This window comes from Eupeodes corollae, chromosome 1 (assembly GCF_945859685.1).
Source record: "Eupeodes corollae chromosome 1, idEupCoro1.1, whole genome shotgun sequence".
Taxonomy (NCBI): Eukaryota; Metazoa; Arthropoda; class Insecta; order Diptera; family Syrphidae; genus Eupeodes; species Eupeodes corollae.
Window position 1 is genome coordinate 206,697,847 of NC_079147.1, and position 19,258 is coordinate 206,717,104.

At 30.3% G+C, this 19,258-nt stretch overlaps 1 protein-coding gene across 1 annotated transcript; it reads right to left on the reverse strand.

Annotated features, from left to right (window-relative positions):
* Positions 1-3,986: 3,986 nt before the first annotated feature.
* Positions 3,987-18,955, reverse strand: LOC129948338 (uncharacterized). Its single transcript, XM_056059303.1, has 10 exons — positions 18,738-18,955; positions 18,070-18,566; positions 17,623-17,989; positions 17,362-17,557; positions 11,733-12,115; positions 11,500-11,654; positions 5,426-5,627; positions 4,858-5,360; positions 4,373-4,739; positions 3,987-4,317 (listed from the first exon to the last, which is right to left on the reverse strand). The coding sequence occupies exons 1-10, from the start codon at positions 18,943-18,945 to the stop codon at positions 4,124-4,126; spliced, it is 3,072 nt and encodes a 1,023-aa protein (XP_055915278.1). The 5' UTR covers positions 18,946-18,955; the 3' UTR covers positions 3,987-4,123.
* Positions 18,956-19,258: the final 303 nt, after the last annotated feature.

The window sequence follows — 19,258 nt, forward strand, 5'->3', positions numbered from 1 at the left end:
TTTCTCTTCTATAAGCAATTCAAGCGTTTAAACTGTTGCAATTCGTCAGGGGCATTATCTATTTTTAATAAGTATCAAATCGTTCCCCCTTTAAAAGTAAGTGAGACCAATATGTCTTTTGTTGTGCAAAATATAACACACCCTCCTTTAGAATTCTATTGTATCATTTCACTCTGATGCTTGTTGAGGAGTGTCAAAAAGGGGGTTGATTTTTGGTTCCTGCTAGACTATGCGGAAAAAAGACATATTGTTCGCCTTTTTGACTTAATTAATAATTTTATGGTTTATTTTAGATGCACCGGCTTGTTATATAGGGTGTCATCAAAGCAAGACAAAAAGAGAAACTCAAAACAGGTGAAACTGTTCCCATTGTACTGTTCCCTATGTACGTCAACGGGACAAGGGGTGTAAAAACACTTGTATTTGTGCAGATGAAACAAAAATTTGCATTGTTCAGACAAAGATAATTTGTAGTTTCTAAATTTTGGTTTTCAAATCTATAATTTGGCCACTAGTTTTTAAAAATGTTACTCTTTAAGTATTAAAAGTGAAATTCCTCAGCTCTTTTTATAAATCGAAATAAAGTTATGGTTTTATAATGACTAAAACCAAAATATATGTTTTTGTACTATTTTCACAACTTTTCAAAAAATTAACCCAATTCTTAGCTGTCTTGAAAAAAAACACCAAGTACTTACTTCAAACAACCCCTCCTCCTTTTGTTGAAATTATTATTATGAAACCAACATAAATCTATGCAATCCGATAATCGTTAACTCACTCCCATGTCAAATAACTTGAACTAATTCTGTTTTTGGTGACATCCCTTTTGAAAAAATGCACCCTTCCTGCTGTAATACTTATTGAAAATGTGACATTATACCTTAGAAATGACATAGAAACTGAATGTTTTTAATATTGTTTAATATATTTTTTGGCATAAATTGCTATTTTTAGCGGAAAATAATCTTAATTTTTGCAACTTAATTTGACATGGTTGTGATGAATTAAATTACGTATTACGTTGATTTGTATTTTCTGTATTATATTTTGCTTTCTTTTTGGGAAGTGAACAGATGTTAAGTCTGATAAAGATAAAATATATTAAGCTATTTAATATGGAAAATCCTTGAGGAGATTTTGGAATTGTGTAACTTTCAGAGTTATAAGTTATACAAAATACATATGTATAAGGTTTCATTTTTATATTTTAAAAGAACTAGTACCCTACTAGCTGAATGTAATTGATAACGTTACAAATTATATTCTTAAGGTTTTGAAACGACTAAATATGTGTTTTAAATCTCAAGATCTTGGTAGATTGTTATTCACTCCTTTGAGTAATATCACGGTGAGGAATTTTTTTGGAAAAAATAGCGTTGTTATTGTGTAACAATTTGAAGTAATGAATTTTTACTTTAGGAACTATATGGCAAGTTTTGCATTCGTAAAATATTTCTAAACAATTAATTTAAAAATAAAACCGCTCTAACGATTTTCAAACACACATTTTGACAAATTAAGATTTATTTGAGAAAACAAATGTAAATTTTTGAAAATACAATTTTTTTGCAGGCACATTTTTAAATCATAAAACACATATAATATTTTTAAACAGACTCTTTGTATACATCAGCAAGTTAGTGCGATCCAGTCTTGTATTTTATTATTTTCATTTTTTGAATGCATTCAAATCACATTTGTATTTCTGTGAATTGATCTTTGATAGCTTCCTTCTGCTAGGTGTCGGAGGGTTGCAGCAAGTTTTTGAATTGAAGGAATCGATGAAGGTATTATTAAAGTTCTTTTTTCTCTTAGAACACATAAAAAAGCGTATTTGATTAATCTTAAGTTACAATGAAAGCTAAACAGATTAAACTAAAAATTTACTTTATTTACCAGAACAATTCCCCATAATTTTCACACACTTACATTGTGTCAGGTAGATCCAATAAGTTTGAATTGTCTCGCAACATTCGTGTTCTTATTTTTTCTCTTAAATTCTGCTATCTTTTTCATTTTAAATTGCCAATAACATTGCACCCATCTTCAAAACAGTAAACATTTTACTGCAGAAAAAAAAATAAAAATAGATGATTCTTCATTTCTGACAGTTCGAAGCAATTTCGAAGTTTTTGAAATTGATCGAATTGAAAATCATGCAATTTCATTTTACGTGATATTGAAAAGTGATTTCAATTCACTTTCGGTCGAAACTCATTTTTTTGTTGCATTTCTTTTTCAGGAACTTTAACTGGTCACTTTTTCGACAGTAACGTAGAATTTAGTGCTGGAATGATAACAAACCCTTATTCTTTGTGCAATGAGAAATTTTATAGTGAATAGAGTCACATGTATTAAATTATCTGTAAAGAGGTTGCAAGGACCAAAGACGTACTGTTTTCGATTTATAAAGCCAAGCCCACTTAGGAAAAACGAAATAAATTGAAATCAGCATCGGCATTTGTCCAGCTCGTTAACAAAAAATATGAATCCTCCCGCACCTTTAACTATCCTGTAATTCAACTTAGTTGCTTTCTTTCCGAGGTCTTGGAAACGCTAATCAATTATCTGCTTAAGAAATATGATTTTTCTATGACCAGTTATGTCGCTTTCGGAGTAATAGAACCACTGATAATCTCATGGTTTATCTCTCCGAACAGTTGGACAAATCTTTACATTGTTGTAGAAAAAGAAGATTATTGCACTTCACATTTAAAGGCGTTTAACAGAGTTTAGCATCAAGTTCTCTTATCAAAATTTCATACATTTGGTTTCTATAAATTTCTTCTTCTACGGATTAGAAATAACCTTTTAGACCGTTCAATAAAAGTTTGATGTTTCCAATCTGATATCTATAAAATAAATGCTAGTGTGCCACAGGGTTCCGTTTTGTCTCCAACACTCTTCTTTATTTTTGTAAATGATCTTTTTTCTGAAACTTTTAATCCAATAAATTGTTTCGCTGGAGGCAGTTCGCTTAGGTTTTAGTAATAGCTTTTAGATTACGAATCACTTGCGGTGGAGTGATCACATATGTATTCGACATCGCCAAAAATGCTGCTAAGTTTGTAGGTTTTCTCCGACGATGCAATAAGTTTAACCCTTCTGATTTGGCTGTGATTGATAAAGCCCGTATATTCGTCAGAAGCTCGAGTACAGTTCCCATATTTGGGCAGGTGCTCCAATAACCCATTTGAGCTTCTTGAGCATAGTTCAAAAGAGAACGTTTACCGTTGTCTAACTAAAGAGCTTGTAGCTCTTGAGTACTGTCATAAGGTTTCATGTCTGTCATTATTATGTCACTCTTTCATAAGCAATGCTCGTATGAAATAGCCAGTTGAAATAATCGTCTCAAACAATTTAGGCATGAAGCATGACCAAATTCAAAAGGAAAGTTTAAAAATGATAAGTGACGATTGTCTTACTGAAACACCGAGCACCAAGGCAAAGTTCCATGTCTATCATTATTTTATCATTATTTTCATATATAGTAAAATAACCAGTTGCATTTCTCCTTTCAAAAAATTCAGCCTCATAACGTAATTTTGTCCAATGATAAAAGTTTTCATTTTCAGGACTCATTTTTCTATGGAGCCTACTGTATACATACGAGTATGTATGATTGTGAAACGTTTTTAAAATTGGCTCAGTAGATTTTCAGATTCTTGATCTTGAAGTTAAATGAAAAGCAATCCCATGGCTTGTTATTTTAGATGATTTAAGTCGTTGATACAATCGTATTGAAAAACCAGCTATGAAATATGATGATTATAGTTAAATTATTGTATTGTAGGAAAAATATTTTTTGTGAGCATTAATTTGTTGACAAAATAGACCAAAAGTTATCATTTTTGTATAATTTAATTTCTATCTCAAATGATCCGAAATTTACTAAACTGGTGATGACCATATCTGCACAGTTATATTCAGCTTAACCTTAATTTTTAGTGGGGTCCCAACAAAATAAAGCAACACACAAGAAATGGAATTCAAAACTGAATTTATTTTCGAATATTTAAATGTTCATACAACAGCGATAGGTAAATAAATAAAATTAAAGTTATAATTCAAGTTAGTTAAAATAATGTTGCATCTAAATATTTCAATACTGTTCGTTTTTTTACACGTCCAATAAACCTCGACTATCCATCCATGGTAAAATGGCTTCCATATGTCTAACATATCTTGGATTTGTATACAACTGCATTTTCAATCTTTCTGCTGCATCTCCCCCTTTTAAAAAGTCCTCTATATTACCACAAAGACTTGGGTCCAGAAGTATCCCTGCACACGTGTTGGTTAATGTTGAAAATCCTTAAAAAAAAACTATTAATATTCTTTGTCTCACTTTTTGTAATAGAATCCTTACCCCAAGCATTCTTTTTTAAAAGTTCCATGTGCAATTGTTTTAAACTTGGCAACTTCTTGGTATAGTTTAAAAGTTTTAAATTCTCCACCAAATTTTCATGATAAATCTTAATAAAATCATCAAAATTGGCAACCTTGATTTCAAGTTTCGGAGAAGTCAGCAAAAAGTAGTATAAGTCAATAACAGGCGAAGCATATCTGGACATTTGAAAATCAATAAACCGAGTTTCTAAGATTTTCCCATCGGCATCATGATGGAACATTATATTATTCGACCACAGATCCCCATGGCATATAACATTGAAGTCATCTAAATTTGTGTTGGAAAATTCTATAAACTTATCCATCATAACCTCAGTCATCGCTTCCTGAAAGTGAGAGATGTATTATTTGTATTTAAAAAAAAAACAATTGATCGTAAACTAAAAATGTGTTCAATTTCAAAAATTTGTATAAATTGTTTGTTGGTATTATTCAAACACATACCGCTTTTTCGACATATCTAGCACCGATTTCATAGTTTCCAAGGCTTTTTACAAATGTTTCCCAAGTCGGCTTCATCATGGCTGCAAACATTCCAGCTGTTTGCTCATTGAACATGTTCTTCGTCAATATCGGTTCTAGTTCTCCTTTTTGATTTTCATACTCCACAGCAGAAGCAGCATGGAATTGAGCTAATTTCTTCAGTACTGCTTCGGTGTGTTGTCTGTCGAGTCCTTCAACACGGTTTTCATTTTTGAAACCCTCAAGACAAAGGTCAGCCAATAGAACATAATCACAATCGGGATTATTCTTAAGTTTGTAATACTTTGGACCAAAGGTAACGTTTCCACTGCTCACTTCGCTGTACATTTTTTCGAATGTTGGTAAGTACTTTCCGTATATCAGATTCTCCTTGGGGAAGTGACCCATCATGGCGAGCATCATAGCAGCTTGTTCTGATTGTGGAGCTGTCTTGATCATGAAACCAACATCTTGAGTAGATCCATCTAAATGAAATAAAGAAAAGGTACTAACTTAATTGAACTATTTGTTTTACGTATCTACTGCATACCTTTAAGTTCCGTATTGACTTCTACTCTCACAATTACCGATTGAAAATTCTCTCCAGCACCACCAGCTAGACAGGCTTTGAATTTATTAATGCTTTTAAATCCTTCAACATTGTCCTCCAAAACATCTTTAATGTGTTCCTCGTTCACCCAAACAGGAATTTCAGCGTTTAAAAATGGAGATGCCATTATATTGTTTTTATTTCAAATCTAAAAACATTTTTAAATGATCGGATTTGAATTTACATAATTTATTCAGCAAATTTGTTTTCTCAAAAAGTTTTCTCCTTATCTGAACATAAAATCAAAAGTCTTATTTTTTCAGTTTTAAATCTTAATAAGATTATTTTAAGATATCAATTTATTCTAATCAATATAGATTAAAAGTGTTATTGCCCATTCACAATTAATTGATATCTTAATTTACTCGAACTTTGGTTGAATGGAAAATATCTACAGTAATTATTCTACTTATCGTGTGAAATCTTAACAAACGATAATGATATAAAAGCCTTACCGGATATGATAAGAACTAATTTCTGAATGAATTTGTTTTCATCAATTTTATAATAGATACAATGAATCGATAAAGAAATTGTAGTCCCCAAAGTAAAGTCCATAAATCGAAGCTAATTTTTTTCTTTTTAAGAAAATTCTCCGATTTTATTAACATTTTCTTGGTACATGCTTTTTTTTATATTCAGAATTGTTTCCTAAAAGGTTTGTAATAACACAAATATGTGTGCTGAATGGTATTGATGGTGCAGAATGACGATAGGGAATTAACGCTGTTCTATAAAGGTGGGCAAAAATCTCACCTACGCAACCTACGCATGTCCAAAAAAGTTTTAGACAAGGCGATCACTGTTATGTGACTTCTTTCATATTGTTCTGGAAAGAATTATGCAAAGCTCAATCTTCAACACTAAGGGCACAATTTTCCAAAGGTCTGTCCAATGATTTGGATACTCCGATGATAGTGACATAATTGAATGATCAAAGCGTGATGTTACTATAGCGCAAGAGCAAGCACATGCTGTCATCAAGATAGGACATTGAAGGTTTTGGACTAAACGTCACCATGAACAGGTGTAGTTGAAACCATTGTCTACCTAGGCTTCGCTATAAATTCAGACAACGAGACCAGCACTAAAATCCAATTTAGAATAACATTCGCAAATCGCTGCTCATTTGGATTTGGGACAAAATTGGGTAATAGTCATCTCTGGAGCAACTAAAGTTACCCTCTATATACAAAAAAGTCATCATCCCCATTCTCATAAATGGCTCTGAGGTTAGCACCTTGTCAAACCAAGATGAGAACCTCTTAGAATGCTTCGAAAGAAAAATTCTTTGTGGGATTTTTGGTCCCGTCTCCATAGATGGAGAGTGGAGGAGAAGACTCAATAAGGAACAGTACCGGCTGTACAGCGACACAGATTTAGTCAAACGAATAAAAGTCCAACGACAACGACAGTAGAGGAAGAATGAGACTCAGGTGTAAGTGGGATAGGTCGTGCGAAACAGAAAGCAGCTAGCAAGGGTCCGAGCTGGCTAGGGAAGCATGTTGGGTGAGGCTCAGGTTCGTCTTGGACTGAAGCGCCATCTTAAATGGTTACTTAGTAAGTAAATGGTTTAAATGTTAGTTAAAAAGTGTAAATAAGCTTTTAAAGACAATGGATGTGAAAGATTGACAGTCTCTTCGGGTCTTACAGTAAACCAATTTTGACAAAGCGGAATTGTGGTATAGAGTTGCATTTATAAGTTCTTAAAACTCTCAAAAAAGCCCTTTATTTTTAAGCACAGCAAATAAAAGGGGAAGAATACTTTCTTGCAAATTAATCCAAAACTGAAGGTTTTGAAAAGAGTTGTAGCTAAATATTCTAGTTCATCTAATTCTACACAAAAAAGATTATAACGTTTTTTTGGTAAAGTTTGTATACTTACAGGAAAACTGTCTGAAGTTTTATGGTTCAGCCTATTTCGTGCAAAATGTAATAAAACTATATTTTTGGGTGCGGAATAATTTTGTGTATGTCTGGAAAAATATTTAAAATACTTATTTTCCTAACTGTAAATTAGTTTATTTTTTGACAAAAACTACTGGCAACCAAGTTGTACTCTTCTAAAGGTTTTTTTAATACCGACTTTTCAATCAGCACGTCAGTTATTTAAGATACAACCTTTTATAGATAAAAAAAAACCTTACATTAAGCTTTTTGAGGCTGAATGCGTAAAATAATTTTTTTTTTTCAAAAATGTGATCTTGATGATGATTTTTCAAATTAATGTGCAATCCCTTACTCTTATATTCCATGTAACCCTTTTCAGCATTTAACTTATTTTTCCAAATAATCCTCATAACTTGTTAGTCTTAACCTGTCATACATTAATCTTAAAAAAAAAAACTCTGAAGCATTTATGTTCGTAACAGAGAAAAGCAAAACTGTAAAAAATCAATTTATTTTCATCCTATTACAAATTTGTTATCCTAAGGTTATAACATCAAGTTTTTGGAATGTCTAATAATGAAGAAATTAAATTCTGGGTTTAACAAAAGACTTCACATAGGATCTAATGAAGACCCATAAGTTATCTCTTAACTTTTGACATACTACGTAAATGCAAAAACATTGTTGAGGAATAAGTTGTATTTAATTAAGCCAAAAATTGTTTTCTGGTGCTTAACCACCTTTAAAATTAACCGTATACAATATTTGTAGGGCTAGTCTAAAAGGTTAGAGATTATTACTCATGAAAAGGTGAATCGAAAGTATTTATCAAATTAAAAAAAGAAGCATTAATGCGATCAAAACTCACAACACCCCATTTATGGCCTTAAAAAATTAAATTAATTTTGTTTTAATATGCCAAATTTTCATTTAAATAAATTCAAAAAGTGTGCAATAAAAATTAAAATTTTAACTGCTTTCTGTAGAAATATTTGATACTTGTGAATTTATTTAATTAAAGATTTTTGGTCGGAGTTGTAAATAAACACTATTAATTGGGGTTTTCTAAGAATTATAGAAAATATAATCTTTGTATATATTACGTTTAAAGTCAATACCTTCCTTTGATTTTAAGATATTTGATTCGAAAATAATTTTTAACGACTATTAGAACTTAGGTTTTTCTCAATTGTTATAAATTAATGTTGATTGAATGTTTCCCAAAATTTAGTCCACATTTTACACCATTATTTTGGAAGTAACAACATTTTTTTACATAAAACATTCCGGTTGACAAATATTTTCTTTTTAGTTTTTCTGACCTATTAAATAGATTGTCAACAGATTTTCCTGATAAGAAATAAGTTTTTTTTTTTTTTAAATTTAGATGTCATTTAATAAGTCAAAGAAACATTCATTTATTATTTTTGTTTACTTTTAAAACTATAATTTTTCTAAAATAAGTTAGTACAATTTTCCATTCTTTTTTTTTTTAATATTTTTGGTTTAAATTTCGTTAGCAAAATGTTTACCCGTTTTTAAGATATCGAATTTTGAAAAAAAAGAAATAAAGATTAATAATAATAAAAAGGCTGGGATGCGACCCATAATGATAACCTCCCATTGGTGGCAGCTAACAACTTCTGAATTGTATTTTTTCTAACAAGATATTTTATAATTAAATTAATTCACAATTCAAAACATATATTTTGAAGTTGTATGTAGAGACCTATTCGAGGAGTTAAATCAATATATTTTTATAGGAAAATACTGTCTATAAAATATTAACAATAATAGTTATATGGCATGAAACTACTTGGAAGTTAGTATCTTATTTTATTCTCAAGATATTTAACTCAAAATATAATTTTTAGTGCTTTTCAATATTTTTTGTTTTAGGTTTTTATTTTGTTATAAACGGAAAAATGTTGGACGTCAATAATCTTTTACGTTATCAAGATACTTATGTCGAAAATCATTTTTTAACAGTTGTTAGTTGTTTTTTTTGCAGGTTTTAGTTTTTGTAAAAATATGTCAATAGATTATATTATGTTCAGAATCAAATAATTTTTAACTTTTTGCTAAAGATATTCGATTCGAAAATCCTTTTTTACCAAATGTAAGCAGTATTTTTGGAAGGTTTTACTTTTAATTAAAAAAAATGACAATTGAATTTGCCTGAATTCATAATATTGGCAACAATAGTTTGTATAAAATGAAGTAATTTTGAATCATTTTCTCAGAGATGTTTTTATTCAGAGAGTCGAAAATAAATGTGTACCAATAGTTTTTTTTAGGTTATTACTTTTTGAAATAAATCAGAATTGAATTGAATTATTATCATTTTCTTGTTAAAAAAATTTTCAAGGTGAACAATATTTTTATTGATTTCTAAAAAACCGTTTATTGAATTTTTCTTTCAAAATCATGCTTTTTTAGTATCCCGTTAAATAATATAATATAAAATTAATTGAAATCGCTTGACTTTTTGCTTCGTGAGATATTTGGAGTCAAACTAAATTCTCACTTTTATTTTAAATTGCTGTAGTAAGTTCATTCAACAATTTAAAATTACAATAACGGTTCTATGGGGGCACAAAAATACATTTGTTGTATTGAAGTCATGCAAAGACAACCAGTGGAAAAATTTAAAAAAATCTCTAGAGCAGTTTTTCAGAAAAATAAAATTTTTGATTTTTGACAAAAAAAATTAGTGTGTGGACTAGTTTAGTTTAGTTTAGTTTATTGGTAATTGTTACTAACACATTAAGATAAATCTTATAAGGTAGTGAAAGTTTATGAATAAATAATATATGATAACATTTTAAATAATAAGTTACAATTGTATATAATATAAAAGTGATTTTAAATAGCCAAAGAAGAAAAATATAATAAAAATAAATATGTACATCTATGAACAAAAGAAAAAAAAAAACTTTAGGCAAAAAACTTTATAGTATCTTTACTTTTGGTAATTATATAAAAAAGTAGAAGAAATAGAAAAAAAGAAGGAAAAAAAGAAAGAAATAGAGAATTGGAAGTGAGATGTCTGTAAAAGATAAGCTAGTCGTTTTGATTAGAAATAAAATCATGTAAACTTTTTTGAAATTTTTGTATGTCACTAAGTTCTCGCAAGTAAGGTGGGAGTGAGTTCCAAAGGCGGCATGCATTGATGAAAAATTGTCTTTCAGATGTAAGACACGTAAAACGAAGATGAATTAAATAAGTTGATCTGTTTGATACTGAAAACCGAAGTTGTTCATAAAGATAAGTAGAAAAAGTAGAATCAATGTTCGGAATTTGATAAAGTTATCGAAAGACATTTTTAAAAAGCTTCGTCTCAGATGGGAAACATGGTCATATCTTTTTAATCCATAAATATATCGTATTACACTATTAAAGGCTACTTTTAATTTGTTTTTGCTATAGAAATCACAATTGTGATAGATTTCACATCCTTAGGTTAAGATCGGTAAAACCAAAGACTTAGCAAGTAGAGTTCGTGTTTTAATCGGTGTAAAGCCTTGAGCAGTCCATAATGTTCTTAAAGTGCCATATGCTTTTCCTACTAATGAGTTTATATGGTCATTCCATGTAAGAGTCCTATTAAAAACCACATCAAGGTTCCTAGAAGTGTTTACAAATTCTAATATAGTACCATTTAGCATGATTGAGGGAAAATATGACAAATCAAGTTCTTTTTTGGATATTACAAGGCATTTGCATTTGTTATTAGCTGCCCAATTTGAGATTCGCTCGAGATCCTGATTGATATCAAAGTCACAGTTTTCGATAAGGCCTAGTAAACAACTTCTATAGATTTGTATGTCATCTGCATAAAAGTTCTTTGAAGCGTCGGGAATAAGAGAAGCGATTTCGTTTATATACAACGAGAATAGCAGGGGTGATAAAATAGAACCTTGGGGAACACCTTTAAGTAAAGGTAGGTACTCAGACAGACTATCATTCAAATAAACGGCTTGTTTTCTGTTGCTAAGATAAGAAAAAAGTAATTTTATTGCATCTGAAGATACGTTAAACTCGCAACGCAGCTTATTCATCAGCACGGTATGGTTCACCATGTCAAAAGCTTTGGAGAAGTCAAGAAGAACTAAAAACGTTACCTTATCCTTATCCAATTCGGTCCTTATGTCTTCAATGACTTTAAGAAGTGCAGTTGTGCAGCTGTGTTGAGCGCGAAAGCCTGATTGAATTGGCACCAAATAATTGTTGCGGGTTATAGAGCCGTTCAGTTGTTTTTGCATAATGCGTTCACAAACTTTAGACAAAAATGGAAGAATGGAAATTGGTCTAAAGTTCTCACAAAGTAAGTTTTTGGGAATAGGAATTATTTTACCCATCTTCCACTTCTGAGGAAAAATTCCTGTTGTAAGAACTGTGTTGATAATATGGGTAATATAGGGTAAAAGCATTGGCAAAATTGATTTCAAAAATACAGGATTTAATTCATCAATTCCTTCAGCAGTGGATTTTATGGAAAGAAAACTTTCCACAACATCTAGAATGCTCACTCCTGAAAAGCTAAATGCAGGGTCTATCAAAGGAAATGTTGAATCAGTGGATAGTTGAGTTGAAATTACATTGTTTGGAGTAGATAAAAATTTACGATTAAGTCCGTTTTTATCAATATTATTTAGATTGTTTTGTCGTTGTTTACCAATTCCAAGCTTTCGAAGATTTTCCCACAGTTTTCGACCATCATCATTAGCGTTTAGTCGGCTAGAGAAAAATTGTTCTTTGGCATTTATAATTTCTAGGACAACTTTATTACGAAGGGTCTTATAAGCTCTGTGAAGTTCTTCAACCCGGAAAACTATCCAGCTTCTATAAGTTCGATCTAGTTGGTCCATTAATTGTTTAATTCTTTCACTAAGCCAGGGCTTCGATTCACATTTAAACTTTTTTGTTTTCAAAGGCACGTGGCAGTTAAACAGCGTTCTTAAGTTTTCATTTAGAAATTCCACTTGGTCATCTGGCGAAGGCAGAAGATAAATATTATCCCAAAAAATTGAACGAATATGTTCTTGAAGTGCTGACATGTTAACGTTTTTATAGTCCCTATATTTTATGATATTATTGCCGGAAGTAGTTTTAGTACAGAAGTCATAAGTCATAAAAATCAGGTCGTGTTTGGAAAAAACTGGAGCTGAGAGTTGATTTTACAAAACAACCCTATCTTTCTCAGTTACAAAAAAGAGGTCCAATAAAGTACTTGAAGTCTTAGTAAAGTGTGTTGGTACAGATAAATTAACAGAATGCATATCAAAAGATTTCATATTTTCACTTAAACTGTCATCGACTAATAAGTTGCTATTAAAGTCCCTGCATATAATAATATTTGTGGAAGTTATTGTTATTTGGTCCATAAGATAGTATATAGGTTCTAAATCTACATTTCTATTCGGCCTATAAATAGTGCCTAGAAGAAGGTTATTGTCTTCCCCTATTATATCTATAAAAAGGTATTCGCATGGAGAATCCAATGGCAAGAAAACTTTTTTTTTACAAATTAGACCCTCTTTGACATAAATCGCAACTCCACCCCCTTGGTCAATCCTATCTGAGCGAAACAGATTATAACCCTTGAGAGAATATGAAGCGTCACTTATATCTTTCGAGAACCATGTTTCCGAAACACAAACAGCGTAAATTCCAGAATTTTCAAACAAATATCTAAACTCGTCGATCTTCAGCATCAAACTTTGAGCAATAATATGACTTACTTTAAACCCTTCAACGCGATGGCTAAAAATATTTACCATTCTTCGAAGTATACCGTCACTGCTGCTACCAGTGGAACCCACCATCAACTCACTCAAGTCTGTTTTGAGCAGTTTTACAGCGATACCTTAGCAACATACTCATAGTATTAAGCGTATCAAAACAACTCCTTTTACATAAATATCTACAGTTTTCTACTGTTTTCATTATGTTAGATTAAAATCTCGAGATCGAATTTTCTAACGAATGCAAAATTTGCAATATAAAATTATGTACATAGTTCATATATGTCGCAAATAAAAATAAATTACATTTCGGAGCGAAGTTAACACAGCTCTGCAGACCTTGTCCTAACTCCTAATATACGAGTTAAAGAATATTATAATTTTTTTCAGTGCCGCCCTAATTTAAGTATCTCAAGGCAAAATGAAACCTCATTTTGCCACTGGATTTATCAATTCGAATGGTTAAATTGTTCACATCATACTTTAAATATAAACAAACAAATAACATAGATATTCATTCATTAACAAAACTCACTATGTAAACAAATAAATCTATTTTAAGAAATGATGACCACTGTCTTCACAGGTTCTGTTAATTAATATAAAATATATTTTCAATTTTCTTTATGATGCACATTCAGAATTATATTTCAATCCAATTAGTATGTATGACTATACTCTTAATATTAATAACTTACCAAAAATCATTATCAAAAAATTAATGTTTTCGAAAAAAGAATGATGTTTCCATACAAAAATATATAAATTTGTCTTACCTCTATGTAGAGTTCAAATTAGAGAGGCACTAATTACAAGTATAGTCAACTTATTACAAGGTACTGAAATGCGGTTTTAGAAAATTCTATCCTTAGGGTGTTTTAATGAAATGAATTTATCATTATAACCTTATCACAAGTGTAGAGGTTTAAATATTGATAATTCCTCGAAATCAAATCAAAACAAAAACAAATTAAGTCGCCTATGTGTCTGTTTTTGAACACTTAAAGGCGAAGTATATTGAATTGTTGAAAGTAAGTAATTTTTTTAATAACATTTTTGATAATATACTTTAGATTTCTAAAACAATGATGTTTTCAAACAGAACAGCTGTGTGCTGTTATACTGAAAAAGCTTGCACTGGTGATAATTTTTAAGATTTATTTCAGACCTGTTTCCTTAACAAATATGTATAGGTAATAAGATAATATAAAAAAAAAGTATTTTTCGCTCAAATGATGATGAAAGAAATTATTTGTTCACCTTTATGTAAAATACCGTTAATTATGTTGAATCTATATAATATGTCTCGTTAAATCACAAGTAAAAATTAAAATAGTTATTCTCAGCCTAATGACCAAAAAGACTACTTCTATGCTGAATTATAGTTTTAAAATACTAACAGATCGGAAATAAGAAGATCATTTCAATGAAACAAGACATTTTCTCCGTTATAAATGGAAGCTATTCAAAACACATTTGACAGCTCGACTGAGTCATCTTAAAGAGACACAGTTTGTCTATCTATTATTTTATCTGTGTTTTTCTTGAAGATGAACAAAAAATAAATTATTTTAAATCTATTGTTTGTTTTGTTTTTAAATTTGAAGTTGTTAGCAATTATAATTCATTTATTTATTGACATGTTCGATTCAAACCAAATGTAGCATTTTACGTGCATTGGTTGAGAATAAATACTTTTTGTTTTTTTCATGATCATAAATAGAAAAGTTCGAAGTAATTTCACAATGAGTGTGTTCTCTTAAGAAAATAAAATAATTGTTGGCTGAATTCAGTGGATGAAAACAAAAAAATAAGAGGGGATTTTTGATTTCCTTAGTTTGAATCCAACTTCAAAATCAATCTACCACGCCATGTTTTTGAGAAAACCTTTACTAATTGGAGAACAAATGTTTTCGAAAAAAAAAGGCTAGGATGCGCTCCACACTGATAACTTCCCTTCCCTTCTGCCAATTTATCTTGCTTAAAAGGTTTGTATGTTTTCGTGTTTTTCTAAAAAAATTGTTAGTTGAATTATTTTAAACTATGTATTAAAAAATATCAACGATATTTTGCATCATTTACAAATAGTTTTATTTTAAAATCTTTTTTTGCTAACGAGATTTTTAGTCGAAAACCAATTTTTATGTTGAATGTTGAAGTCAATATTTTCTGTGAGGTACAATTAATTTAAAGCCAATATTTTTAATTTTTTACATCTTTTAGTTGCGTTTTTTTTAGGTTTTAATTTTTATTAAAAAAAAATGTCGAAAAATATTGAATGTGTATTTTTTTCGTTTTTTTTTTGATTTATAAAAAATGTCAATTCTATTTTTCTCAATATTTACCAGGAGTCATAAACGTTTTGCATAAAATTGGAGATAAAATCATTTTTTGTTCGAAAAATACCTTTTTTGGTTTATAAAAAAAAAAAGTTAATTGAGTTGTTTCCAAAAATATACTTGTATGGTATCACGTTACAATATAAAATATACAATTTATTTCAAGTCGCTAGCGTTATTGGTTCATTAGATATTTTGGTTAACAAAAATTTTCACTTTTTTTTAAATTGGTATGGTAAAAAAACTACACGCAATTTTTTTAAGAGTCCTTTCTGCATCTTTTCCTGGTCCGTTCGAATCACGCACGTACAGACATCTCTCTAAAAATCTTTTATTTAAGCTCTAGAGACCTATAAACGTCGAGAAATGTCAACATTTTCAATTGGACAATATGTATGTAATATGTTTGGCTTTTTAGACTACGTAAGTTCATGAAGTTGTAGTACCCGTGGCGCAATGATTAGTGCGTAGGACTGTCATGTCAGCTTAAGTTTTTTTTTTTTACGGTTACTGCCTGTTGCGAGGAATTAACAAATTCTCCAAGAGCAATTCTTGTTCTGAAAATTGCTTTCTCAAATTAAGCGTTCGAATTCGACTTAAAAACTGAAGAGCCCATCCATCCCCCACAACATTACTCCCACATAGTTCTAAGTCACTAGAGTCACCCTAGTTGTCAAACGACTATTAAGCCACATAATATAGTTTTAATTCATGAAGTAGTTTTTTTTATTTTGTTTTCAATAAAATTTGCGATTAAAAGCAAAAATGTCACAGTTTTTACGTTATAACATATGTATATGAAATATATTTAAACAAACAATAAAAAGGAAGGAGGGTATTTCCAAATAGCTAAAACTCTTAAACGAATTATTCAAAACTTCAAATAGAGTCAAATGAAAAGCTTTGACTTATGGGAATTTACGAAAACTTAGTTATATACTTCAACAATTTAAACAGAACATAAGTTTATTTATGATATACATAAGTAAATTTTAGTAATTTTGAGTTTTCTCTTAAACTAGAAGACTAAGAACGCTTCAAAAAATGTGTTTAAATTCAAATGGCTTTCAAAACACATTTCATAAATTGTTTTAAGTGTTGCTGTTGGTATGGTTAGCTACGCTTAGAAAGACCAGTCTGATTTGTAGGATTGTATCTATGTATGTATCTAGAATCTAATTCATAGAGGTGACTGTGTGTCTACGTTCGTTCGTACATCCGAACGTTCAAGATACCATTTCGGCCATATCGTAAGAACCAGTAGAAATCGCCTTCAAATAAATTGTTTTACAGAAAAAATCACTGATAGAAGAATGACATTTTTGACAACAAATTGATTTTTCACTGAAATATATTGTCAAAAAAAGAAAGATATTGCCTTCAAACTATTTTTTTTAATAGAAAATATTATTTTTATGTTGTAAAACAAATATTCCAGAAAGTAGCGACTTCAAAGTTATTTCATTCTATACAAATTTTGTAGAAACCTTAAGATGATATTGTAAGAAAAAACTAATCGAAAGTTAGCTGGCAAACCCAACTTTCCATTGATGCTTAAATGTTTGCCATTCTTGAAAATAGATTTGAGCACTACGATATCATAATGTTTGTCGTTATAGCTGAAAAACTATAAAAGTAAATATTTGTTGGAGTTAAATACACTGGCAGAAAAGAGAGTAAGTGACAGTTTGAGTACTTGAGTTGTCAAAATAAGAAGATAATATAAGAAGATAGCTATTATCAAATATATAAAAACCTAAATTTCGTTATTTTAAGCATTGAAAGTTTTTCACAAAGTAAGAATACATTTTTAACTAAGTTAAAGAGTTTTTTTTTAATACTTTTTATTTTGCAAAAACAAAATAACGCTTACAGCTAAAAATAAGTTCTATAATGAAACTAAAAGTCATCTAAATATCCCATTTTTTCCAACCATGGCAGTACAACTTTCAAATGCTGGATATATCGTGGATTGTCATACAATTGCGTTTTGAAATCATTGGCTGATTCACTCTCTTGAAAGAAATTATCCATACTTGCATTTTCAGATGGATCCAGAAGTACAGCAGCCATAATACCAGTTGTTGTTGAAATAGCTGTAATTTAAATTCAAAAAGTTGTTCTAGAAAACCATTTCCTTAAATAAAATTTGAACTCTTACCCCATGAACTGTATTTTAATAAACTCATTCTTAATTGTTTCAATGTTGGCAGCTTCTTTGGATAATTGAGTAATTTCAAATTCTCTTGTAAATTATCGTGATAGAATTTTATGAACTCATCGAAGCAGTTAACTTTAACTTCTAAATTCGGTGAAGACAAAAGGAAGTAGAATAAGTCAACTATTGGGTTGCAATAGCGACTCATTTGAAAATCAATTAAAATTGTCTCCTCCCTTTTTCCTTCGTCATTGTGCCGAAACATGATGTTGTTGGACCACGCATCCCCGTGGTTCACAGCATTGAAGTCATCTAGGTTGACTTTACTGTCTTGGATGTATTTTTCAGTCCAATTATTAAACATTGGTTCCTATTACGATGGATAATACAAAAGAAAAAGTTTTTGTTTAAATCATTAATTGCATGTACGAGTAAATCGGAAAAACCTACCAATATTGCCAAATATTTTCTTCCAGTTTCGTGTTTGCCGTAACATGTCTTCAGAATCCCTACTAAAGATTTCATTAAAGCATCAAGTTGGTCACGTGAATCCTCGTTAAATGGGCTTTTCATTAAAGTCGGGTCATATTGACCTTTCACCTCGTAGCGAACAGCAGACACAGCATGCAATTCGGCTAACAGCTTCAAAACGGATTTTGTGTGCTCCTTATCGAGTCCTTCCAGTCTGTTTAAATTCTTGAAACCTCTTGGGGATAGATCCTCAAGTAGAACATACTCAACGCCAGGGTCATTTTTAAGTGTGTAAAATTTCGGACCGAATGTGACTTCCTTGCCGACAGCACGATACATTTCTTCAAACTCCCGTAGGTACGTACCATACATGGTTTTTTCTTTCGGAAATAGACCCATCATCGAAACCATAGCGGCACCTTGTTCACCTTGTGGAATGGTTTTGATCATAAAAGCAACATCTTTGGTGGAGCCATCTGAAACAAAGCGAATAGGTTTAAAATTATTGGAATAAGGAAGTTATTCTACTATTTTTTCATATGAAATTATATTCTACAAATCTACAATTTTTTGCTTCCCCTATTTTTAATATCAAAACTTTTCAATTCTGTTAAAGAAAGATATTGTAAGCCTAAAACTCAAATTACCTTTAAGTTCGGCCTTGACTTTTACTCTCATCATCATTGATGCATAGTTTTCTCCACCACCGCCTGTCTCCTTAACTTCAAAGTTCAATATTTTCTTAAATCCTTCAACATTTTCTTCTAGAACACTTTGAAAGTTATCTGCATTTATCCAACTTGGTAAATTTGATGGATTATTATTATTTTCATTGTTTGCAGTTGGTGTTGCCATGTCTTTAAAACTAATAAATTAAATTAAATAAAAAAATTATAAACATTGGTTCAAATAATTCAATCTTCAAAATTATCTTATATGTATACAACTAATATATATAAAACTAGCTTCGCTGGTCGTTATTTCACTCAATGCAAAATGCCAAGGGGTTCATAACTTCAAAATGTTGTTACCAATAATATTGATTAAAGCAGAATAAAAATTATACTAAAAGTTCGAAAAACTACTACTAGAAGAGACACTTAAAGGTAAACAAGTATGCTCGATCTTATTCTTAGATACTGTTCAAGCCTTTAGCAAGGTTTGACAC

Coding starts and splice junctions, on each gene's coding strand:
- LOC129948338 (XM_056059303.1), bottom strand. CDS start 18,945: ATGGCAACACCAACTGCAAACAATGAAAATAATAATAATCCATCAAAT. Junction 17,558..17,622: donor ATTAAAATACAGTTCATGGG/GTAAGAGTTCAA, acceptor TTTAAATTACAG/CTATTTCAACAACAACTGGT. Junction 4,318..4,372: donor TTTAAAAAAGAATGCTTGGG/GTAAGGATTCTA, acceptor TTTTTTTTTAAG/GATTTTCAACATTAACCAAC.